This window comes from Rhinolophus sinicus, linkage group LG06 (assembly GCF_036562045.2).
Source record: "Rhinolophus sinicus isolate RSC01 linkage group LG06, ASM3656204v1, whole genome shotgun sequence".
In the NCBI taxonomy this organism is placed as follows: Eukaryota; Metazoa; Chordata; class Mammalia; order Chiroptera; family Rhinolophidae; genus Rhinolophus; species Rhinolophus sinicus.
Genome location: NC_133756.1, coordinates 12,487,147 through 12,511,343, shown reverse-complemented (window position 1 = coordinate 12,511,343; position 24,197 = coordinate 12,487,147). Strand labels below are relative to the sequence as shown.

At 51.7% G+C, this 24,197-nt stretch overlaps 2 protein-coding genes across 2 annotated transcripts in view; both read left to right on the top strand.

Annotated features, from left to right (window-relative positions):
- Window positions 1-2,313: 2,313 nt before the first annotated feature.
- On the top strand, window positions 2,314-16,727 carry NT5C1A (5'-nucleotidase, cytosolic IA). Its single transcript, XM_019718782.2, has 6 exons — window positions 2,314-2,855; window positions 9,685-9,852; window positions 10,288-10,417; window positions 11,881-12,003; window positions 14,105-14,289; window positions 15,819-16,727. Exons 1-6 carry the CDS (start codon window positions 2,730-2,732, stop codon window positions 16,182-16,184), a joined length of 1,098 nt encoding a protein of 365 aa, XP_019574341.2. The 5' UTR covers window positions 2,314-2,729; the 3' UTR covers window positions 16,185-16,727.
- The window catches only part of HEYL (hes related family bHLH transcription factor with YRPW motif like), a 31,547-nt gene continuing 23,584 nt past the window's right edge, over window positions 16,235-24,197 (top strand). Inside the window, exon 1 of the mRNA XM_074334468.1 lies at window positions 16,235-17,462. The gene's annotated coding sequence lies outside the window, so the exon portion shown is untranslated. The remainder of the gene's footprint in view (window positions 17,463-24,197) is intronic.

The window sequence follows — 24,197 nt, the reverse complement described above, 5'->3', positions numbered from 1 at the left end:
GCTTATTGGCTCATGTAATTGGGAAGTTCAGACTTTGCTGGATCCAGAGGCTCCACCTTGCACCCTCTATCCCTCCTGGCTTCTGCTTCTCTCTCTGTGACCTCATTGTCCTCTTCAGAAGTGCTTTTCCAACGATCTCTCACCTGCCACAGGGAAAGATGGGTTCCCAGCTTACATTGTCCTGAATTAATAGCCCCAGAGAAGAAAGAAACAAATTTGCCAGCATCCCTATGTAAGAGTAAGGAGAGTGGCCCTGCTGGAGTCATGTGCTCATCCTCGGCTCAATCACTGTGTCTAGGGAACTAGGGTTCTACAGTTGGTCAGGCCTAGGTCACATGTCTACTCCTATGACCAGAGAAGCAGGGCCAGTACTAGAAGAAGAGGGTGGGAAAGGTTGCTAACCAAACAAAACCAATAGCCAGCAACTTTTTTTTGTTGAAGCAATATGGAGAATCTCGTGGATATTTAGAGATGGGCACGATAGCCAGGATCTTAACAGAAACTTGGAAAACTATCAGGACCAGAGGCAGCTCCCTCTCAGGGCAGCCTGGTTTCTCTTTCTTGCCCCTCTGCACATCTTTTCCCATCTTTATCTGCTGATTGGCTCATTCTTGTCAAAGAGTTTCTATCCCCTCTTGGTTTCATGCTGAACATAACTGCAGCTGCTAAGGCTCATCCAGGTCTGTTGGGAGCCAACTGTATTTCACAGCATCCTCAGCTTCTGTTCCTGCGGTTGACTATCCCTCCTGTTTCCCAATTCCAAATTCCTGAGAAAGAGGAATCTGATTGGCCCAGATCATCTTTTCAATCCAGGCCACACAGGTTAAAGGTCACTGGACAGCATGGGGATGGTTCACCTTTGCATCAGGTACTCACTCTCATCCATACAACCACTCTATATGTTCTTCCTAAGTGACCTCCTCCGTCTCCACGAGGAACTCGAGAAAAACTGACCCTTTCCTAGAGTTACATTATTTATTGCTATATAACAAGCCACCACAAAACTTAGTGTTCAAAACAACAATTTATTATTTTTCATGTTTCTGTGGGTTGGCTAGGCTCATCTAGGAGGTTTTACTGCTTCATGTGCTGTAAGCTGGGGTCACTCACCCAGTGGCATCACACTGGAGCTGAGCTGGGGCTGGAACAGCCAAGATGGCCTCACTCATGTGTCTGGCAATTGGTGCTCATGGTCATCTGGGAAACCACTGTTTTCCACTGGCTTCTTATCCTCCAGGGCCTCTCTGTCGCACCATGTGGCCTTTCCCACAGCACAGTCCAGACTTCTTTACATTGTAGCTGGTTCCCAAGAGGGCAAAACTGGAATCTGCAAGTCCTCTTAAGCTTGGAGACCATATAGCATCACTTCTATAGCATTCTATTAGTCAAAGCAAGACACTGAGTCAACTCAAATTCAGCTCCACCTCTGGATGGGAGAAGTGTCAACGTCACACTGCCAAAGAGCAGGCATGATGGGAGAGAGTTTGGGGTCGTCTATGGAAACAATCTACCAAGCTCAGAGAAGGGCAAGTCTAAACATATTTCCCCAATCCTAAAACTTTTGTTATTATCTTCAGCTTCCTCCCACACAAGGTTTGGTTAGTTCTTCCCAGGACATGAAGGAGTCTGGGAAGGTCCCTCCATTCTGTACATCTTCCCATGGGGACGCTCTCCAGACTAAGCCAGTATTTTCTCCTGCTGCTCCCATCCACCTGTGCAACTTCTAGGCTCACACAGGGATGCCCCTTGCCTGCTTCCTGGATTGTGCCTTGGGATGGGTGGCATTAGTGTCTGCACTCCGGGCTCTCCACCAAGGGGTACAATGACCTTAAACTCCAGCATGGTGCTGCAAGTCTTTGATTCCGAGGCTCTCTTTTCCTACCCTCCTACCCAGCCACTTTATGGCCTGTAACGAACCACCCCAGGCGTGGCAGGTGGCACCTGGGAGTGCGCGCCCCCTGCTGGCCCTCGAGGGCCCAGCAAGAACTGAGGTTCAGAGTCCCTCTGAGTCTCCCTGTTCTGGGTACTGGTCCACAAAGAGGGGAATCTGGTCTCGTCACGGACTTCAAGGTCCCTTCCGCCTTGGTGGGGAAGAGCTGCCGGGCTGGGCCCTCCACTGTGCGCCCGGGTAGGAGCGGGCTCCTCCTCATGGACGGAGCTATCCATCCACTACCCCCTCCGCCTCCACGGGATGGACTAGCACTTGAGGAGAGTTCTGGCATCGGAGGGGAAAGAGGAGGTTAGCTTGGGGGCGCGGGGCAGCCAGCTTTTCACTTTCTACTTTGGGATTCACCATCCTGGTTAAAAAAAAAAAAAAAAAAAGTTGTCAGGCCTGCCCTCTCTCCCGGAGCGCCTGCGAAGAACGCCATCCCGGCTAACGAACACCACGAATCCGCAGCAGCCCGCAAGCTCCGCTTCAGGCTCCCTCTACCTGAGACCGGAGAGGCCAACCCCCACCACACCCCTTTCATTTCGGGCGTGGGGCGGTCTGGGACGGAGATCTCAGTTGTCCCCCGATACACATACAACAGCTACACACCCGCAACCGAGAGGGCGAGTTTGGCACCCCCGCCCCCACCCCTCCCTCCCGCCGGCTCGCCAGCCTACACTCCCCGCCGCTGCCCGCCCCCTTCTCACAGCCGGGACGCGCCTCCCTCCAGCAGCCCAGCCCGGAGAGCTCCGTGTCTCCGCAGCCACCCGCTCTGGAGGGGCTGGGTCACAGCCGAAGCATGGAGTCCGGGAAGCCCCCTGAGCCCCGCGAACCCGGGCCTGGGGCAGAGACCGCCGCGGTCCCGCGTTGGGCGGAAGCCAAGACTTTCCACGACAACCTCGCGCCCAAGAAGAAACCCAAATCGGTAAATACAGGATGTGGGTATGGAGGGAGGGCAGGGGAAAGGTCACCAGGGTAGCGGTCATAAGCCCCCTGAAGAGGGACCTTTGGCACCCTTCCGGGAGGGGACGCAGCCCCTCAGCACCAGAATGCGCCGGGCGGTTGGAGCGGGCTCGTGTTTATTTTGGGAGCTCTGCTCGGGTGTTTTTTCTGGGACTCGGGTTCTACGCCAGGATCCCCCTCCCCCACGCTGCCATCAAGGCCCAGCTCGGGGCCGGAGGCTCAGCCCCTCCCGGAGCGGGCTGCCTGGTGCGTGCCCGCAGCACTTGTTGGCAAAGCCGGTCATGGACGCCTGCGGAGGCGTCCTGGGCTCCGGTAACCGGACTCTGGAAACCGGGCCCCCTGCCGTGTCCTCTGGTTTCTGCCTTCTGGGTACCGGGCTCCGGAAGCAAGCCTCTGGTTTGGGGTCTGGCTCAGGGCCCTATGTCCTGGGCTCACTACGCTGTGCTCTCCGTGTCCTAAGGGTGCGTTTTGGACTCTGCGCCCCTGGTTTCGGGCTCCCAGTGCTGGGCTCTGTGCCCCAGCTCTGGTTCTGCTCCCTTAGCAGTGGGCATCAACATCTCCACTACGCCTGTGTGGTTTCAGCTCTCCCAGACTCACACAGAGGAGAGAGGTCCTCTCCCCCATCCGACAAGTTACTGATGCCCTGTTTGGCGCCCCCAGGCCTTGTTCACTCCCGCTTACCAGATATCAGAGCTTGGGGAGGAGACTGAGAATAGACGCTGGCTCAGAGCATCCTCCAAAGAGCTACTGCCTGACCTTAAAGTGTCCCGCTATTTCCCTCTAAGAACCTTTCCCCAGGAGGCCCACCTGTCACAGTCATTTCCTGAAGTATCGCCAGGCCCCTTCGGCAGTGGGGACTGCGGGATGAGTTGGGCTGAGTCCCTGCTTCAGGAGCTCACACTGCACTGAGGGAGACCCTGCACATGGTGGGTGCTGAGGTGAAAGACCCTACAAGTACAGGGGGAGCAGAGGGAGGGAATCACTAAGTTAGGCTTTGTGGAGAGGTGATATTTGAGCTGATCTTAAAGCCTGAATAGGTGGAGTTTCCCAGGCTGAGAGGGAAACAGGATGGACAAAAGGTATGGAGAGGGCAACTGAGTGAAAGAATGCAGGATCTTTGGGGAAGAGTTGGAGGGCTGCCAGAGACCCACGGAGGGGCTTGAGTGCCAGGTTAAGGAGCCTGGATCTTATTCAGTGAGGAGTTTTAAAACTAGGATCCATAGAGCCCCGTGTTTCAGGGGGTCTGCACACATGTGAATCCAATTTATTTTCTTTCTTGTTCAAAGTATGTTTTAAACAATTAAAAATGTGAAATAAAACTCAACTCACTGAAATGTGTTATGTGTACGTTTTAGCACCTGAGAGACCACCAACATATTAATTTATACTGCAGGTTGATTAAAACCTCAGAACAAAGCTTTTCCTGTGATCTGTTTAATGAAAGAGTATCTTGAGGTTGCTGACAATTATTGCTGAGTCTCTTGAGGCTTGCAGTTTAAAACAAAACAAAACAAAAAAACCTTTTACCATTTGCAACCACACGTTGGTTATCAATCAGGATTTTCCAATACAGTGCAAAAACCAACAAGCACAGAAACAAATTGACGAGCTGATGAAGCTTAAGTCTGCACTGGCATCCTAACCCCCCGTTTCACATTTGTCATCACCCAAACAACTGTGTTCTTTTCATTGGTTGATGGGATAATAAATACTTTCTGTACATGTAATGCATTTGAATTTGCAAAGTAGATTTATATCAATAACATATGGTAATGTCTGGTTTACCTATTGGGGTCTCCCCCAAGAGTTCATTTCAATAAAAGGTCAGCCTACTTTTTAAAAAAGTGTGAAAACAATCATGGAGCTATTGCAGGATTTTTCAGCAAGGGATTAACTTGATGCCATTTTCATTTTAGAAAGATGACCCTGGGCAGTGTGGTGGATGGATTGGAGAGGGTGTGTCTGGCAGCAGGCAGGGTCTGAGGAGGAAGCTGGATTGATGTCATGGGTAGGGTGGTGAGTGGGGCTCACCAATCCATTTCCTCCCCAAGCACCAAGGAACCAGGGAACTCAGGCCCAGTTGTTACTCATGACTTCTCTGTCAGCCCCTAACCCTCACAGTTTGGGGAGGAAAGGAGCCGAGTGGTTTCCTGGCCCCTACTCCTTCCTGCAGTAGTCCCTCCTCCCACAGGCTATTTTGGGGGCTTTGGGCCTCATGGGCCCTGTGGGGACAGAGTCCCAGAGAGCAGTTTCCAGGCTCTTGGCCTCACGTAGAAAGGTCCTGGCTTAATTATTAGATGGCCATCCACTGTGGCTGGGTGGCCATCAGCTGTTACGGGTTAGCCATTAGCCACTAATATAACTGCCGTGGCTAGGCTAGCAAGTACGGATTGCAGCTGGCAAGTGGGGTTGGTTGGCTGGCAGAGAAGCGGACTGTGGATTGCGCATCACGTGGCTCCTGCTTCCTGTGTCTCCAACCAGCCGCCAGCGAGAAATAGTGGTGTGACTCCCTTACCTATGGCTCCATTGGTGTTCCTTTTTGGCCTCACCATATCCTACATTCTTGTGCGGGGAGCGGGAGCTGAGTCCCTGCATGACAGGCCCCATCATGTCCTGGCCTGGGCTTATGCTCATTCCCAGGGGCTTGAGTGAAATATTAAGCTCTGAAGGCCCATAGGAGGCCCTTACCTCATGGGGTCAGAGGACTTCCTCAGTATAGACGTCTCTGTCCCATTCTTCTCCAGCAGCCCTTCTCCCTCCCAGTCCTTCTAGAAATAATAGTTTTTGGCCATGTTCCTATCTTGGATCCAACAAGCAGAAGCATATCAGCCAAAATGAGAGCTCCTGAGACAGGCTGGGTGGGGTTGGGCTGTCCTCCATCATCCCCTCATCGCTATTCCCCAAGCCAGAATAACCAGCCTGCCTCTCCACACACACCCCAATGGAAGGCAGAGAGACCTGGCAGGACCCTGGCTTCCTGGAGGCCAGTGTTTCCAGGCTGAGTCCTTGGTTTAGGGTAAGGGTCTTTCTGACCCAATTCCCAGTCTGGAATCTGGACTTCTTTCTGATTTCTGGAGGAACGATCCCCAGGTCACCTGACAACGAATGACAGGGTGGCCTCCCTCTGCAGCTATGTCCAGCAGGGACTCTAAGTGCTCAATTCTCCCCCCTCTGGCCAGCCCCTTTCACCTGTTCCTTAGCTCCTCCTGGAGTCTGGACAGGTCGCTCATCTCTTCCAGCTGGGATCCTTATTTCCATAGCAGCTTATATCCTCTAGGCCCTTAGACTTTACTTGTACAGTGTAAGAACAGGCTGAGTGGGCAGGCAGGGTCCTGCCCTTGGGACCTCCATTCTGAGGGGAAAGAGAGCCCTGCCCTTAGAAACCTTGGTCTGAAGGTGCCACGCCCCTCACCATTTCTCCCAAATCCAGAAAGGAAGAGCTGCATCAGGAGAGTGTCCCAGAGAAGTGGCTCAAGTAGCAAGGGTTGGGGCCTTCTGGGAGCTATTGAGGATGGGCATATGAGGGGGGCTACTGTGTGGACAGAGGCCAGGTTGTAGACCAAAGACTTGGGATCTTATCCTGGCTCTGCCTTGGCTTTGCTGTGTGACCTAGAGTAATATTCTGCCCCTCTCTGGGCCAATTTCCCCATCTGTAAAAGAAGGAAGTGGAGACTCCTGGAGCCAAGGCAGCTGGCATAGTTTTCTTGCAATGGCTCAAGGTGGGACCCAGAGGGGACCCAGAACATGGCTGCCTGGCGGGGACTGTGGGATAGAAAGCGAGGAGTGAGACCTTGGCTGGCTGCCTGGGCTGGAGTGACGGGCTTGGGAACCTGCCTGAAGGGGCTGGGAGGACATCCCGCTCTTTGTCCTTGAAGGGATGATGGGCCCATGCCCTGGGGCAGTAAGCCCAGGGGGCGGAGTAAGCTCAGCCCCTGTCCTGAAGGCCAACAGGCTTCCTGGGTTTATGAGAGTGGGTCTCCCTATTCTCCCAAGCCCATCCTTACCATTTCTGGCCATCCTTCTATTACCCCTTTTCTTTGGGTCTTTTAACTTTACCTTCTTTTCTTGAAGGCTCACAGGCACTGAGGCAGTTGGGAGGTATGCAGCCCAAGGACACACAGACACACAGGGTTGGTCAGCAACTGGGAGAGTAGTTGAGCTAAGCCCTAGGGGAGAGGCACCTGTCCTGCCACTGCCTGGCACTGACCCTGCTGGCCACATACAGCAGCTTGGTTGGAGTAAAAGTCAAAAGCAAACTGAGGTTCACCTCACGAGCTTGTGGAACTCTTTGGTCTTTCACTCCTACTTTAAGGTTCTAAAGCCTCACTAGCCACTAGCCATTTGTAGCTACTTAAATTTAAATTGATTAAAATTAAACACAATTAAAAATTCAGTTTCTCAGTTCCCACTAGCCACATTTCAAGTTGCTCCATCGCCCATGTAGCCATGCAGACCTCGCTGGATGTTTCTATTATCACAGAAAGATAGTGCTGTTCTAACGGATGACACAGATCCCTGCCTTGGGGACAGATCATAAGCTCCATGGGGGCAGGGGTCACACTTGTCTTGTTTCCTGCCATGTACCCAGCCCAGTGCCTGTCACATGGGCATCACTCAATGTTGTCAACTGATTGGAAGCCGACTTGACTCCAGACGGAAGCAGCGGGGCCGTGCACGGCCCGCAGGGCTATCAAGAGCAGGCCGGAGTGCAAGGTCCGTTTGAGTCTTGCCTTCAACTTGAGCCCCTGTGTCCTCATCTGTGTAGTGGGAATCGTGGTCCCAGGACTGCTCAGGTCGTAGAGATGTAGTGGGACTCTGGGTGTCTGTGAGTCCCTTGGGCACCCACATCTGCCCTCCCCTGGGATTTTCAGCTGCTGTCTGTGATGGCATGCCCTTGTCTCTATTCCACTGGAGGTGGTGAAGGAGTTCTAAGGACCTCCTGGGGCCCTGAGAGAAGGCCCTCTGCATTCTAGTTCCTTACCTGTACTCACCCGCCCCCCGCCCCCATGCCCTGGGCTCTGCTCACCTGTGTGAATGCACTGTGTATGTGCATACCTCTTCATGCCTTCCTTTGCCCTACTCCTCCTTCAAGGCTCTGCTCAAATGCCTCCTCTCCCGTGACAACTTCCTCTGAACCCCTGTTATCAAAACTTGGCTTTCACCTGTATTCTATCACTCATTTCAGTCCCTTTTACATCTCTGTTTACCTGTCTTTCTCCCCTACCAGCCTGTGAGCTCTGAGGGCAGCAGCCAAGTCTCTACCAGGACCACCCCCCAGGCAGAACCCAGCTGTCTGGCACAAAGAATCAACAAATATTTGCTAAATTTGCATCAACCAAAAAAATATTTTCTGAGCACCTACTATATATTAATAATCTGAACAAATTAGGGCACTGCACTGAAGTTTTCTATTTCATGTTAAATTCATTGTGGCAAATACTGTTTCTTGTTGAAATACATTACTTAAAAGTTTGGAGGCATTAAAACTTTGCTAAACACCTACTGTGAGCTAGGTGCAGTTCTGAGCACTAGAGATATAATAAATGAACAAGATAGTCATAGTTCCTGCTCCCTCAGAACTTAAGCATGATTCCTACCTGCTTCCTTTCTAGAACTCTGCCTAGAAATAGAAATGATTAAGTAAGGAATTACGATTTAGTGTTAAATTTTACTAAAAAGGAAATAGGAAAGTAGGAAAGGAGAGTTAGCAAACCCATGACTAGGGGTGAGGGAAGGCTTCCTAGAGGTGCCATGTAGTTTGGAAGAAGTTAGCTGGATGGAGAGTCAGGGAAATAATAGGCCAGGCAGGGGGACCATCAGTGCAAAGGCTCAGAGAAAGACGGAAGGTGTGCTTGGACGTGAGAAATGTCAGATTGAGCAAAGTGGGGTCATGGGAGGTGAAAGTAGAGAGATAGGTAGGGGTCTTGTGAAGAGTTTTCTACTCTATACTCAAGGCAATCGACTAGAGTCTGAGGAGTGGGCACCACACAAAGGAGGGGGACATGACCAGATCTGAACTTGAGAAAAATCCCTAACAGCAATATGGCTGACAGATTGGAGGAGATGGGAGATGGTAGTAGATTGGACTGTGGTAGGGAAGACAGAAAGAAGTGGATGGATTCTAGTGGAGCTCACAGGTTTTGATAATTGGTTGATGGGGAAAGGAAGTTGAGGAAGAGGGAAGACTTGAGGCTGACTTCTGGGCTTCTGGTTTAGGCGATGAGTGCTTGGTGCTGAGCAGTGAGCTGAGGGAGGGGGAAAGAGACCAGGTTTAGAAGTAGAGAGAGTGGCAGGAATTTATCCTTGGGCATGTTTAGTTTCAGTGTCTGTTAGTCAACTGGGACAGTTAGATATATGAGTCTGGAGCTCAGGAGAAAATTGTGGGCTGGAGATAAACTTTCTTATATAATTGTCGTGTGTCTAGGCACCATGTCTTCCTAAGGACATGCAGCTTTCATCTTATAATGGAAACCATCTGGAGACCATCTTGAGCATCAGTCATACTCTGGGCACATACACTGTATTCAGTTTTCTGCTGTGTCCAGACGACTGGCTAGATTGCAAACTCCCGGAGGGCATGTTCTTCTTCTCCTGCTGTGCTCCTCATCTCCGTCAGTCCCCAGCTGGGTCCTGCACTGATGGGGTGCTGACATAGGTCTGCCCCTGCCTGAGGCTGAGCCTCCTGAGGGCAGAGGCTGGCCTGGGTCTTCTCCCTGCCCCACTACTCAGAGGGGCCAGCACAGGACACTCAGGGGAGTGTGAGTGACGGCCCTTCTCCTGCACCTCCACAGCCCAAGCCTCAGAACGCAGTCACCATTGCTGTGTCCTCGCGAGCCTTGTTCCGCATGGACGAGGAGCAGCGGATCTACGCCGAGCAGGGTGTGGAGGAGTACGTGCGATATCAGCTAGAACATGAGAACGAGCCATTTAGCCCGGGGCCGGCCTTCCCCTTCGTGAAGGTGAGGGGCAGTCCCACCACTAGCCATACAGTGCCTTTGTGGGGGGTTAGACAAAAGCACCCATGGGTGTCTGAGTAGGGGAAAGGGGTCCGCGGGGCTGATGCCACCCGGCAGGAGCAGGGCTTGTCTACGGGACCAAGCCATGGTGGGAAGGAGAGCCCGCCCCATCCTCTCAACTAATGCAGCCCCACGCCACGGAACCAGCTTGGTGAATGGCTCAGGGGCTGGATTTCAGCCTCCGCTCACCCTGTCAGTGAGGCAGCCCTGAGCAATAATCAACCTGCACAATGGCAGAGATTAGGAGGGACAGTCCATGCCCGCTGGTCACCCCAAGCCTGGCCCCTGACCTCCCCTCTCCTCCCGTTGGATCCCAGCAACCAACTCCAGGTATAAATCTCTGGGGGTCTGAGTTGGAGGGTGCCCCTTCCCATCCAGGCGCTGGAGGCTGTGAACAGGCAGCTGCGGGAGCTGTACCCCGACAGTGAAGACATCTTCGACATCGTCCTCGTCACCAACAACCACGCTCAAGTGGGCGTCCGTCTCATTAACAGCATCAACCACTATGGTGAGCATGAGAGGTGTGGCCATGGGACAGCCCTCCCAGACCCTGGGGACAGGGCCACACCTCTGCAGGGTAAGGGCCTACCAACCGGAGCCCCAAACCCAGTGGTGTGCTGGGAAACTGGCTCTTAAAAAAAACACACACACAAAGAAACTGACAAAAAACCCCTGAATATAGCATTGCTGTTTTCAGGGTATAAACATTCCCACTGTGGCTGGTTTCGAGCTACCAACAGTTGAACGATCTAACTGGCCCCCCAGAAATCCCTGAATGTTTAACATCCGGCTCTTAAAAGCCGGTACAAGCCAGCTCCAACACACCACTGCACAGGCCCCACTCCCTACGTGACCAGGCAGGACATTTGCTGCCTCTGTACTTCAGTTTCTCTATTTGCAATGGAGCTAACAGGCCCACAAAGCTGCTGGGAGAAGGGGATGCAATTGTCAGAGTAAAGGGGCTTTGTGGCTTAATTCAACTTCTTGATGGAAAGTAATAGACTCTCCAGAGCTAGCGCAAGTTGAAGAGAATAATCTCTAATTAGGTTACAGGGGTGCCTCTTAGCACCACAGGACCGGAAGTAAGACTGGGCTTACAAAGGCCCGAATCCAAGAATCCAACCTCTCCTGGGCTGTTTTTCTCTCTGTCCCGTGAGCCCTTATTTCTGCTTCTCTCACCATGTCTGTTCTTCTTCTCTTCCTCCTCCTCCTCCTCCTCTTCCCTCATCTCTTTCTCTCCTCAAACTAGGTTTCTCTGCTTTTCCTCAACATGGCCAAAATTGATAAGTTTACGACTATTTGTTTTAAGCAACCAAGAGAGTCCAGTTGGCATTTTAAAATATGATTTCAAATTGCTGGAAGTAGAGTGATATTCAAAATATTTAACCACCTGTGATGTAGACACCGAGCAATTAGACAGACAGCACCTATAGTACTGGAGCAGGTAGTGAAGGACCCCTGCTGCGCCAGGCATTGGGTTGTCCTGCATGAGGGGCTGGGTAATGATGCGCTAAATCAGTGGCTCAGAGCAGCAGCCGTTTACCAACCAGCAAATATTTCACAACCTGTGCAGACATGGGTACTAGGTGACTATCAGCCCAGGCTGGGAAAACATCTGCTTGGTCCAGCTTGGGTCAAGTGTCTGCCCCAATCCAATCAGCTCTGTCCAGGAGGGTCACTCATGGCTGGGACCCACCTTTTGTAGTACGTTTGTAGTATTGTGATTCCCTGACAAGAGGATGTTACTGTGAGCCAGGCAACTGTTCCAGAGATTTGATCATCCCCATTTCATGGATGAAGGGTGGAGGGGCTTAGAGAGGGGGAACCCTGGCCTAAAACCACTCAGAGAATCACTCTGCTACCCCACCACCACTTAGAACCAAGATGACATCCATTGGACACGGAGGGACCACTCTGAGGCCCTGAGGGTTGACCCAGGCATCACCTGGGTGTTCTCTACCTCCTCCCCAGACCTGTTCATCGAGAGGTTCTGCATGACAGGTGGGAATAGCCCCATCTGCTACCTCAAGGCCTATCACACAAACCTCTACTTGTCAGCTGATGCAGAAAAAGTTCGGGAAGCCATTGATGAAGGTGAGTCAACCTGGGGAGGGAGAATATGGGGAGTCTGGAGAAGAGGTACTAGAGGTGGGAGACCTGGTCCTAAAGGTCTGAGCAGGTGCTAGGGGTTGCCATGGTAACTGGAAGGGGAATACTTAATTCCTATGACCTGTCTTGTAAACTTGGAGAACAAGGCCCCACCTATTCCACTTATTGCCCATCTATTCCCCTCTCTCACCCGCTCCCCTCCCCAGAGTAAGGATGCTTTCATTCATCAGCATCACCCAGCCTTCTGTTTCCATGGAAACCCTCCCTACGGCCCAGAAAGTTACTCCCTTCTAGGAATCCTCCAGGTCAGTAGGAGTTCTGATTTCCTGTGTGACCACGGGCAGTCTCTGCCCCTCTCTGGGCCAGTGGGGAGGGAGATCAGTATCTAGTTTAGCCTGAGCAATGAGTGGGGTTCGGGAAATGGCCAGCATTCCAGTGGCTGGGCTGGCCAGTGCTGAGGTGAGGTTAGGAGCCCCAGCTGCAAGTAGTGACGAAGAGAATTTTCCTCCATGTGTCTCCTTCAAGGGACAGTTTGGGGTAGTAGCCATAGCCTTGGTCCTCTGACAGAGTGTATATTCCTATTGCACGTGGAAGGAAACAGGCCGACAAGGGAAGAAGGATGGCCCCACTGCTTGAGAGCGCTCCTCAGGCTGAGCGCTACTGGCAGGTTTCTTTATCAACCAACAATATATTCTCTTTTCTCTTCGTCTTTCATGCTGTCTCCTGCCTAGAAGCCTGGCCGCTCTACCCCTTGATATCTCACTCCTCTTAGTTGCTTGGGGGCTCCAAGAGGCTTTCTTTAACCAGGAACCAGAAGCCATTTCGCTACACAGATGTCACACCCTCTGGTTAGGACCTTGACACTGGCCTGCATGTGTGCCTCTATATGTCTGCAATTTGAGCTCAGGCTAGAGATGGGGGTGGGGGGTCAGGAGGGAGGCCCTGCCCAGGGTGGGGGTGGTTCTGGCTCATCTTGGCTCTAGCATTGGCAGAGCTGAGGAGGTGCCTGGCCTGATGCCCAGGACCTGGTCCTGCTTATAGCACCTCAGGCTAGTGAAATGCTGCGGGGTTGGCACTGCGTACTCCTCCCAGAGCTCTGCCTAAGCCCGGCCCTTCCCGTCTCAGATTCTCAAAGAGTAGAGCTGAAGTGGCCTTTGGAGAGGTGAAGAACAGGGAATGGACTAAGCCAGCGGCTCAGGTCTCCAGCCTCCTAGCAATGGCTCTCTATTGTCCAGAGTAGCTCTAGTCTGGAACCTGGGTTCCCAACCAGTATCCTTGACCCTGAGGAGAAGCCCAGGGTTGCAGAGAGTCTGTGTACAGTCAAATGTCATCAGTGCTACTTCCCATGGCCACCACATTGCCTCAAGGAGCCATGAACGGCCAGGCTGCCCTGAGTAGGACATACCTGGGTGCTGTTGTGGCAGCAGACTGAGGGTACCTGCACCCTCCCCCTCAGATTGCAGCCTGGGATCTCAGCCCCAGAAAGAGCTGAAATATCCTTAACGTTACCTTGGCTCAGAGCAGGTGAGGTGTTTGCCGGAATCAACAGCAAGAGAGGAAGGCCAAGCCAGGGTTGGGGCTCCTTCCCAGCCCCCCTGTAGGTCTGTATCCGGGGCTTGTGAGGAACTCCTGGAAGGACAGCAACGGCCTGAGGGACACTTCCTTCCTGCCAGGACTGACGTGCTGCTGGTCCGTACCAGCATGACCTTACTAGATATTCAAGTGTTGACATTCCTCCATAGTGATTGATAAATAGTTCCTGTCCTGAGTCCTCTAAGTGCCTCCCTGGGACCCCCACAAACCTTCCCACAAAGCAGCAACTAAAGGGAAACTCTGGCTTAGGCCAGAGCCCTCCGAGCCCCGCTCAGAGCAAAAGCCACCATCCATTCTTACTGGCCAGTTTTTAAATATTCTGAATACTAGCCTTGGTTAGCCTTGCCCCAAATCCTGGGTGAGGCAGGTGGGTGAGGCAGGTGGGGCAAGCATAACGTGACATAGCCCTCTCCTGGCTCCAGGCAACTGAGGCGGGTGTCAGGGGGCCCCTATTGCCAGAATAAAAACACAACACTTGCCTCCTTCTGCCCAGGGATCGCAGCCGCCACCGTCTTCAGTCCCAGCAGGGATGTGGCTGTATCCCAGAGTCAGCTGCGTGTGGCTTTCGATGGGGATGCCGTGCTTTTCTCAGATGAGTCAGAGCGCATCGTCAAGGCCCATGGGCTGGACAGATTCTTCGAGCATGAGAAGACCCACGAGAACAAACCCTTGGCCCAGGTGCTCCACATATGCCCCAGGACCCCTGAGTGGAGAAGTGGGCTCCCCAGAACCTGCCCTTGGCTGGAATCTTCAGCCTAGAACCAAACCCTGAGCGTGGCCAGAATCCCGCCAGCTCCCTTCACCAAGCCTCCAGCCCCCATCCCTCTCACCTGAGCCCTGGCTCCTCTCAGTGAGCTTCTACCGCTTCATGGAGCCCCTGTCCTCCCCACTACAGTCACATCCTCCCTTTGAAGCCCCCATCTTCTCTCTAAGTTCTCATCCCTCTCAGAAGCCCCCAACTCCCTTTCTGACGTCTCCATCCCTTCTCTAAAGTCCCCACCCCACTCTGAAGGCCTCACCCTCTTTCTCTCTGAAGCCACCAACCTCTCTAGAACCTTCACCTCCTCTCTGAGATTCCCTCAGTCCACTGAGGAGGCTTCCCTCCCCTGAAGAAACCCCGTTTCCCTCCCTGGAGGAAAGGAAAAACTGGGATGGTGCCCCTCATTGGAGCAGCAAGATCCAGCTGGGTGTGGGGTCTGGAGCAGCCCCTCTGCTTTGGGCCATACCAGCCCTTCCCACCTCCTGCCATCCCTCCCTTCTCCATCGCGCTCAGGGACCCTTACTCATCGTCAAACAGCTGGAAGCCTGCTTTGCTGAGAGCAGAATATGCCCTAGAGCCTGGGGGAAGTTCCCTGGGGTTGGAGCTGTTGGGATTCTCCAGCCTTCCTTGGAGCTCCTATTGGTGCTTTTAACAAAAATCTGGGTGCTCAATCATCTCAGCCCCCCTTCCCAAGAACTCAGCAGGGTCCAGTTGTGGCCCCTGAATATTCATTTTACTTCCATTCCTGTTAATTCCCTCTGAAATCCTTGGGAATCAGGGCAGGACAGTTTTCCCACTAAGTGGTAGGCAGAGCCCAGGAGACCACTGCTTGCTCCAGTCACTCAGCAGGTGAGGGGTCTCCAAGACTGAAGCCCATCTTTCCTGACATCCACCTGAGGTAGCAGTTTTCTTCATCTTCATTTGTTTCTTTACTCATGTGTCCTGATTAACCTTCATTGTTCTGGGCACTGCTGAGAGTAAATCTTTTCCCGGACCCTAGGGAGCTGGAGCATGAGACCCTGAGCCAGTCACACACTGGTCTATTTGTCCCAGTTGTTTGAAGTGGGAATCCATTCTGCCTGGAAGTTGCCCATGCCATAGTTACTAAATACTTTTAATATCATCCCTGCTGGTGAGCACAGAAGGCTACACTTACAGAGCTGCAGGACAGACATGCATGTACGTGAGGGACACATGGCTGGACCTACATAGTAGCAGCTACCCTGGTACTATGCTGACACGGACATCCCAATCATAACAGTGTGAACACCCAGACTGACGGGTACCAACACTCCCATTGAGCAGGCATAGCAGAACTGAGAGATTTGGGGATCCTGAGAAGCTTTTTTATCCCAAGACACTAGTGCTTTAGGGAGGAGCCCAGCTGGAGAGGGAGCAAAGGTTTGGGAGAGGGGTGAACTCACAGTGTTCCCTTGCCTTCTCATAGGGCCCCTTGAAGGGCTTTTTGGAGGCGCTGGGTAGGCTGCAGAAGAAGTTCTATTCCAAGGGCCTGCGGCTGGAGTGCCCAATCCGCACCTACTTGGTGACAGCACGCAGTGCAGCCAGTTCTGGGGCCCGGGCTCTCAAGACACTGCGCAGCTGGGGCCTGGAGACGGATGAGGCCCTGTTCCTTGCGGGAGCACCCAAGGGCCCCCTCCTCGAGAAGATCCGCCCACACATCTTCTTTGATGACCAGATGTTCCATGTGGCTGGAGCTCAGGAGATGGGCACAGTGGCCGCGCATGTGCCTTACGGCGTGGCCCAGACACCCCGGCGGACGGTACCTATGAAGCAGGCCCCAGCTGCTCAGTAGCTGAGCTACCAGCTTCACTGACCCGCAGTGCCCCAGGCACAGCTCTCTGTCATACTTTGACACGTCGTCCGGTGGACCCTTCTCATTCCTCACCACTCTGCCCTGCTGCATGTCTGCCCGCAGCCCTATGAGTGAGGTACTTGGAGGCAATTATGCAGACCGGGCAGCATACTTATCAGCCTCCTTCTGGGCCAACACTGTGCCGTGGTCCTGGCTAGGGAAGGAAGACTGTGAAGAATGGCTGGGTCAGAGGAGCCAGGATGCCTCAAAGAGGGTTTGGGGTGGAAGCGAGCTCAGTGTAGTGCAAAGAACACTGCTTTGAGAGAGAAGGGATCTGATCTCTAAGCTCTGCCTTGGCGTTAACTGCATGACTTTGAGTATGTCCCTCCCTTCACAAGCCTCAGTTTCCAGTTTCCCCACCTTTTATGTGGTTTTCTAACTCCTTTAGCTAAAGAAGTTTGGTTTATAAGATTGCCCTCCTTGGAGGAGGCATTCTATGCCGGGGCTGCTAATCCACATGGCACCGTGGTGCAGATTACAGAAGGACACTGTCTCTAGAATGAATTATGAAAACAAGACCCTTCCTCTGGGCTGGTCCAGACCACACTGGGGTACACAGCTTGTTTAGCAGGATGTAAGTGGAATTTCAGCCCCTTCTGACTCCTCCGCCCACAGAGGCCTTTGTCAAAGGGGCAAAATGCACAGTTGTCCACAGCTACCCTACCTATAACCTTACAAGTTTGGAAACCACTGGACAAGATGACCCATCTGCTTCCTGTGATCCTCTGACCTGAGTCCTCAGGGGTCAGCTGCCAACTGGGGTGGTCTGTGAAAGGAAGGAGGGACTTAATGTAATCTGCACGTAAACTCGGTCCAGCCCGCAGGGGGCACTGAAGGCCCCTCCTGGGAAGGCGCTTCAGAGGCGGCCTGCGCAGTGTTTCCTTTGCTTTTGCTTTTAGCCAAATTTCAGTTGTCCCTGCCTGCCAACCCCCTCACCTCAACCTTCACTCCCTCCATTATTGTATTCTGCTGTGTCACCAAGCAGCTCTGCCAGTGGGGAAAGAGGCGGAGCATCCGGGTTTACTGTTTTTGGCCCATGGAAGAAAGCTCAGTGGCTGAAGTGGGAGGTTGTCCCGGCTGAGCCCGAGGGAAGGCCGCCTGGGGTGACATGGGAAATGTGAGGACTGAGGAGGTCTGATCCGAGGCAGTGACCAGTTAGAGAAGAAGGAGCTGAAATGTGCACTAGAAGATTCTCCAGCTACAGGATCGAGAGTGGAGGTAATGAGTTCTCCATCACCCGGATGCTATGCAAGGGACACCCTCTGAGGTACACCTGTGAATCCTCCACCCTGCAGGAACCCCTGCAGTCCCTTTGTCACCACATCCAGGGTAGAACTCTCACTGCTTGATGAGTCAGCTTCCTCCTTTGCTGACCAGCCTGGCGCTCCGGAGGGATGGGGGAGCACTGCTGGCTGGTCCCTCAGGAGGACCTAGAGGGCTGAGCAGATACCTGTATGGGGGGCTCAGCTCCCGGGGCGCATCCTCGCTGTGGGCAAGTAATTTGTGAAGAAAACCAAAGGTGTCATCGGAGGGGACAGGAGTCTGGAGGTGTGTGCAGGGGAGCTAGAACGCTTGTGGGGTCAGGAAAAGGGGAGCAAGGGCCATTCAGGGCATGACCTTTGTCCTTTTGAGGACTCAGCCCAGGGTCTGAATGGGCACAGGTGCTGCGCAGTGTAGGGCAGGGCCGTAGTTGCAGAAAGATCATCCAGGAAGGAGAAAAAGTGAGAAAACAGGTGGTTCTCAAAATGAGCAACAGTTGGGGCCAGAATTGAAGTGCTGGGCTGGACTTTCACTATCCATGTTGCAGGCCACTTAGAGGCTGGTCCTGGGGAGGGAACAAGGCTGTGCTGAGTGCCCAGGGCAGACGCCCAGCACCAACTGCCTTATCAGGGGAAGGGCGGGTGATGAAGATATGTTTGTAGAAGGTCATTTCATCCACAGCCAGGATCTTTCTGGACCATAGAGGAGTCCTCAGGGCAGAAGGCCTGGTTTTGAGCTCCAAGCCCAGCCAGAGATACTGTGAGATCTAAGAACAGCCTTGAGGAAAGGAAGTGAGAAAGAGAGCTCAACCGAAGTCATCTTTGATCTTGGCTGAAGGACAGAAACGCCTTTTGTCCTCCATCCCCCTGGATGAGCCTGCAGGGCTCCCAGAACCAGCTGGTGGCCCACAGAATGGCATTAGGCTGCGTGACCAGGGTGGACACAAGCATTGTGAAGGCAGCACCAGATGTCGCCTAATTAAGATAAACCCCAGGGATTCTGGGAACCAAGAGGCCCTGTTCCCAGGGCCTCGTGATAAACACCACTGATTCTCCTAGGTCTGTCAGGAAGGAGAACAATGTGATGCTGGCAGCAGAAAGATAAGGTGCAGTTAAAGCCTGGATTTCACTGGAGCCACTGTTAATAGACAGAGACAGCCCTGGGCAATGAGAGACAGTAGGGTCCAAATTCTGTTATTGAAACCATAAATGAGCATCTTAGGCCTAGAAAAAAGCTTTCAGAGGCTGAAATAAAAGGCCAGAAGTCCTGAGGGCATGTTTAGGCAGCAGCCAGACACACCAGATTGTTTCAAGGAGTGAGGAAGAGCATTCACCAGGCAAATTAAAAAGCCAGGTGAACACCAGAGCCCCAGGCCCAACTTGTTCTGCAGCAATGGGGCAGAGGGGCCATAGTTCCTGACATGCTGGACCCCCATAGCCAAAAGTATTGCACCCCAACAAGTCCTGCAGAACACGTCCCAGGAAATGCTTGCCAATAAAGTCCCCCATCCAATGGAAACTGCCATTTAGCAGAAAAACAGAAGTCCTGTTATTATGCACTGAGACTGCTAAGATCATAGCAAAATAGCCCCCTCCCCTTCCTGAGAGCCCAAGCAGAATGGTGGGAACGCAGCAGAAAATGCCAGAAGAGACCAAAACCAGCAAGAAGTTCATATCCAAGATGGTTCCAGCATTATAATGATATTCAACTGGTATGTACCAGTACAGCCAAACTGGTGCTTAAAATATGGAAATATCTCCATAGCAATTGGTCAATAGCTCTGGCCTGAGTCCCTCAGTGCCCCTCAATGACCTCAGTTGCCCTGGCCCCTCTATTGTGACTGCTGCATCTTCCCACGATCCAGGAAAAGGGTCTTCTAGGAGGCTGCACCAGTGTGATGGCCAGTGTCCCCTCTGCTGGTGCCCATGCTGGTTTAGAGAGGTAATGCAACTTGACCATTCCCATAGCTAGTAAGTGGCAGCACGGGGACTCAAGCTCATGTCTGGCTTTTGCTGGGACCCAGGCTCTTAACCATTTTGTCATATGGCCCATACGTGTGCATAGTGGTGGCAATAGAAGCTTCATAACAAAGGAGTTCACCTGACAGTCAGTTAACATATTGACCTCCTTCCTGCATGTTAAAATACTATCTATAACACATTTGACTGAGTACATTTTGGTTATAGCTTCCTAAATAGCTAAGAAGAATTTAAATTAGAGCCAAACATTTGCAGAGCCAATGAAGAACCTCAAACACACCCAAGTTCTATGGAACCCATTTTGAAGACCCCAAGTTGGGCTAATGCAGGGTTGGCAAACTATGGTTCTTTGGGCCAAATTGAAACTTTCATTGGAACATAGCCATGCCCATTTGTTCCTGTACGTCTACAGCTGCTTTCACATCACAACAGCAGAGGTGTGAATTGTTTTAACAGAGATTGTGGAGTTGAAAATACAGAGGGTGCCAAAAACATGTATACACATTTTAAGAAAGGAAAAAACTGTATTAAACTTGTAATACTCAATATACACCGATGACAAAAGATGAATACAAGTCATGTGTATACATTTTTTTGGCACCCTCAGTATTTATCTGGCCCTTTACAGAAAAAGTTTGCTGACCCCTGGGCGAAGGCAAACATCCCAGGCCCGCTCTTCAGTGGCAGAGACCAGCTTACATCCACCTCAGCACTCAGGCAGAGGACGGCTCCACTGCAGGGGTGGGGGTGCAGGGGGGGAAGCACAGGGGGCATTGTGCCCATCTGTGGACACTGTTGGAGCTACAGAGTCTCACAAGTACTAGCTAAGTACCTTGATGTTAAACACAATAGACCCTTATCATCTGAGGATTTAAGATTTCAAGTTTTGACTACTTTCAGTGACCCAGGGCCTGTTGTAACTTGAAATATGATTAATGTACAGATTTTTTTTGAGTGGGCTGCACCCCCACCCCCACCCACTGCCCCCAAGCTGATGGCTGAGGGGCAAGGAGCAGGACCCCCGTCCAGGGCTAAGCCCAGCTGGCTGTGCAGCATCTGCTCAGGCTGGTTTTGTTGTTCTTGATTTGTCATTGTCCTCATTGGGCCTTTTGGGAAGTGATAAGCCACCAGTAGATGGGTGGGCCTTAGCTAAATATGAGTTTTGGAAAAAGTGAAGTGCCCAGTGGTGACTGTGGGGCTTAGCTCTAACAAGCTACCCATAGGCTGTCTGTGGAAGCAAGAACAAATGCTTCACAAAGATGGGCCCAGAGAGGGCGTTAGTTGGCTTAGAAGTTACTGATCAAGTGAGAGAGAAACTCCAGTGAAAGTGGGAATGGCAGTTTTCTTGTGCTGGGAGGGTGTAAGCAAGAAACACCATCACAACGGAATTGTGGAGCATGAGAAATCTGCAGATTTAGGATCCGCTGCAAAAATGGCAAATGTGGAAGCTGTTCTACCTACAGCTACGGTTGCTGTCACTGTTCTGTCATGATACTCTTCTCTGCTAAGCTCAGACGTGGCCTCAGAATCCTCTATCAGTGGGTTGGAATTGGCGTGAAAGATGAAAACTACTTTTGCCATCTCCTTTGGCGTCAGATATTGCTTTCCACGCGGCATGCAAGGCCCGGAATGTTCATATTCTGATGCTGTGGTGCAACTCTGAGGATACCAGGGCTTCACCCCACTCAGGCAGAACACAAAGAGGTGGGAACCTGTGGTTGGTGGCTTCCTTAGAAAGGGTGCCTTAGAAGCAATGTCCCGGGTTTCACCGTCCTCAAGCCAAGTGTAAGCACCCCTCCGGCCAGTAGGTGGCACTGTAGGCCAGCTCTCAGCTGCTTCTTGTATTCGTAGTGGTTTTATTCACTGGTTGCTTTTCTCTCCTTCCATGAATGATAATTGGTGCTGTGCTGGACTCCAGCAGGTAGCTCAGTCAAAAAGCATTATGTTGGTGCAAAAGTACTTGCTGTTTAAAAGGTTAAAAATAATTGCAAAAACCGCTATTACTTTTGCACCAACCTGATACTTTAGGTGCTCTGAAAATGTTTGCTAAATGTACCTGTGTGATGAGCTGATTGCTCTTACCACTGTGATTGTACGTATGCACACACTCATAAGCGTGTGCAACAGGATAAAAACTGCATGCATGCATGTTTAGGTGTGTGTGTGTCAACTGTGTGTGTGTGTGTGTGTGTGTGTGTGTGTGTATAGGACGGTTATCTCTGTTGACTAAGTGTCCTGGATCTACTAATGGCCAGCTCTGCTTCCTGAGGCTATTTCTGGCTGTTCCTATCATCTCATGGGCATTTGCACATGGGCATCATGAAGGCTGCTTAGGCCAGGCCCTTTATCTTTCTCTGGCCAGCAAGGTCTTGGCTCCTAACACTCCACCTCCCACCCCTACCCTCTGTAGCCTTGGGAAAGAAGTGCTAGGTCACCCCTTTTGGCTGCACCTGCCTCATCTCCACTTGTTTCTTCCCTCCTCTTGACAGTTCCAGGGCCAACATGTACAGTTAGGCAGATTGTGTGCTGCACAAATTCATATGGAGCCATTCACACTAGCTATGATGTGAGTGGTGCCTCCTAGGCACCCGCAAAACCTGCCAACTCTACACAGCTTCCCTGGTCATATATGGCCATGGATAAGAAAGCTTCCTTCTTTACTGCCCGCCCCACCCCAGGCCCAGCCCAGCCTAGGCTGGGATTCCTTCCACTGCTTGGGTGTTCTAGTCTAGCCCAACAGTGACTTACCCTCGGCTTTGATCAGAAAATATCTCCCTGATGGACCATGCCCCAGAGGCCTTTGGGATTCAATTGATGAAAGTGAAATATGGATGGCAACTTTTCAGTTCTCATCTGTAAAGGAAACCAAATCTCAGCAGACTGGGGTCACTGACCCCCACACTGCTGACTGCAGGTGCATATGCCTTCATGGGCCGACCGGTAAGATGGGTCTTCCATGGAATTAGGGTAAAGGCCCTAGGGCTAGACGTAGAGCTGTCACCAAGTAGAAAACATGAGGTCATCACAGACTGGATGCCTGGGCCAGGTCCCAAACCCTGATGCCTCCAAGGGCCAGGCAGGAAACGAAAATGAACAAAGAGGACTATGCAGGGTCTTTAGTGAAATGGAAAACACAGACTCTGTCGTCTGACATGGTTGCTGCTGTGTGGGAATGTGGGCTGGTATTGCCAGATATTCCACCCCCTTTTTCAAGAGAACCTGGAAATCTGGACTTTTAAATGTTGGCAACTATTTCGAATCGAGAAAACACTGTGCAGGCCAAATAAAACACATCTTGTAGGCTAAATCTGGCCCTTGAGTCTCCGGTTTGCACCCTCTGACTCAGGCCCAGTGAGTTGGGTTTTTTAGAACCAAATAACTGAGAGTGTAAGGATATTACACTCAAACTCAGAGTTTTGGATCTTTAAGAGACATTAGAGATAACCTACTTCATCCCTGTGTGTTTTAAACTGTGTACATACAAACTTCTTGATTACCTTAATAGCACACATATCCTTAACTTCTAATTTTCTACTTAAAAGCATCTCAGTACCCACAATTTAGAACAAGATTTAAAATGAAGCCTCTATGTCTAGTGTGCTTGTATTTACCTGTCAGAAGCCCTATCTTGTACCATTTGCTTTATGAAAACTCTACTTCTATCTTTTGCAAACGTGGGCTGCCCGGTCTTCCTTATAACCTAACTTCCTTGGGTTGCTTTTTATGGCAAACCTAAGTGCCTCCTTAAAAAGTTGGAGGTGTGCTTCTTAATCAATGGGACTTCCCTTGCCTGGGGATAAGACTGCTCATACTTTCCCCAGCTTTGCTCCTCCTTTGTCAGCTGTCAGCCCTTCCCAGGCCCCAGATCTGTCTGGCTCTGTAGCATTTACTCAGTCATATGATCAAGGGTGCTGCGTGCTTGTCAGTGTGGATCCCTCTGACTCCTCGTGCTTGTCCTGTACCTTAATTTTACAACGTGGGCCTCGGCTTCTTAAAGACCATTCAAATAAATAGAAGATTTTAAAAAAATAAGTGTATATTATCTAATTGCTTCCCCGCCATAACCATATTCATACACTGGCTTAGGGTCCCCTCAAGAAATGGCAATGGCGATGGATGTAGTGAGGAGGCCTGGAATCTGTTCTATCCATGGTGCCAGTGTCTCTCTGTAGACTCTCCCAGCCACACGAAGACCACCCTGGGGGGAGATTCTATGATGTACAGCAGCCTAAGCCCATCAGAAGGCAAGCTTCCTGCCCATCCCCTCCCCCCCCCCCCCCCAGCAGTACTCTTGGCATGGATTCAGTGCTCCCATTTGGAACTACCAGGGGTTGGGGCTTTAATGGAGTGGGAGGAATAAGAGGAGCTAAGAAAGGATGTGAGATGGAGGAGGAAGGGGGTCACTCAGACTCTAACCTCAGCCCTCACGTAATACTTCCTCCTGCCCCTCAGCCCCCTCCACAGTCCGCCCAACCTAGGGCCAATACCTCTACGCCAATCTATCTGGGCTCATTTCTCCTGCCACTCCCTTCACCTCCATCTGCTGAGGCTCCGTCAGGGACCATCTCAAACACAACTTCCTCAGCTAGTCTCCCTCAAAACTATGTATCATGAGGGACAGATCGCTTCCTCCCTTGAACAATATTTATGTCCATGGTTTTTTCTCCCATATCCCAAAGGAATATCTCCAATTTCATTTTGGTGTCCCCAGCCC

Coding starts and splice junctions, on each gene's coding strand:
- NT5C1A (XM_019718782.2), top strand. CDS start 2,730: ATGGAGTCCGGGAAGCCCCCTGAGCCCCGCGAACCCGGGCCTGGGGCA. Junction 2,856..9,684: donor CCAAGAAGAAACCCAAATCG/GTAAATACAGGA, acceptor GCACCTCCACAG/CCCAAGCCTCAGAACGCAGT. Junction 12,004..14,104: donor TCGGGAAGCCATTGATGAAG/GTGAGTCAACCT, acceptor CCTTCTGCCCAG/GGATCGCAGCCGCCACCGTC.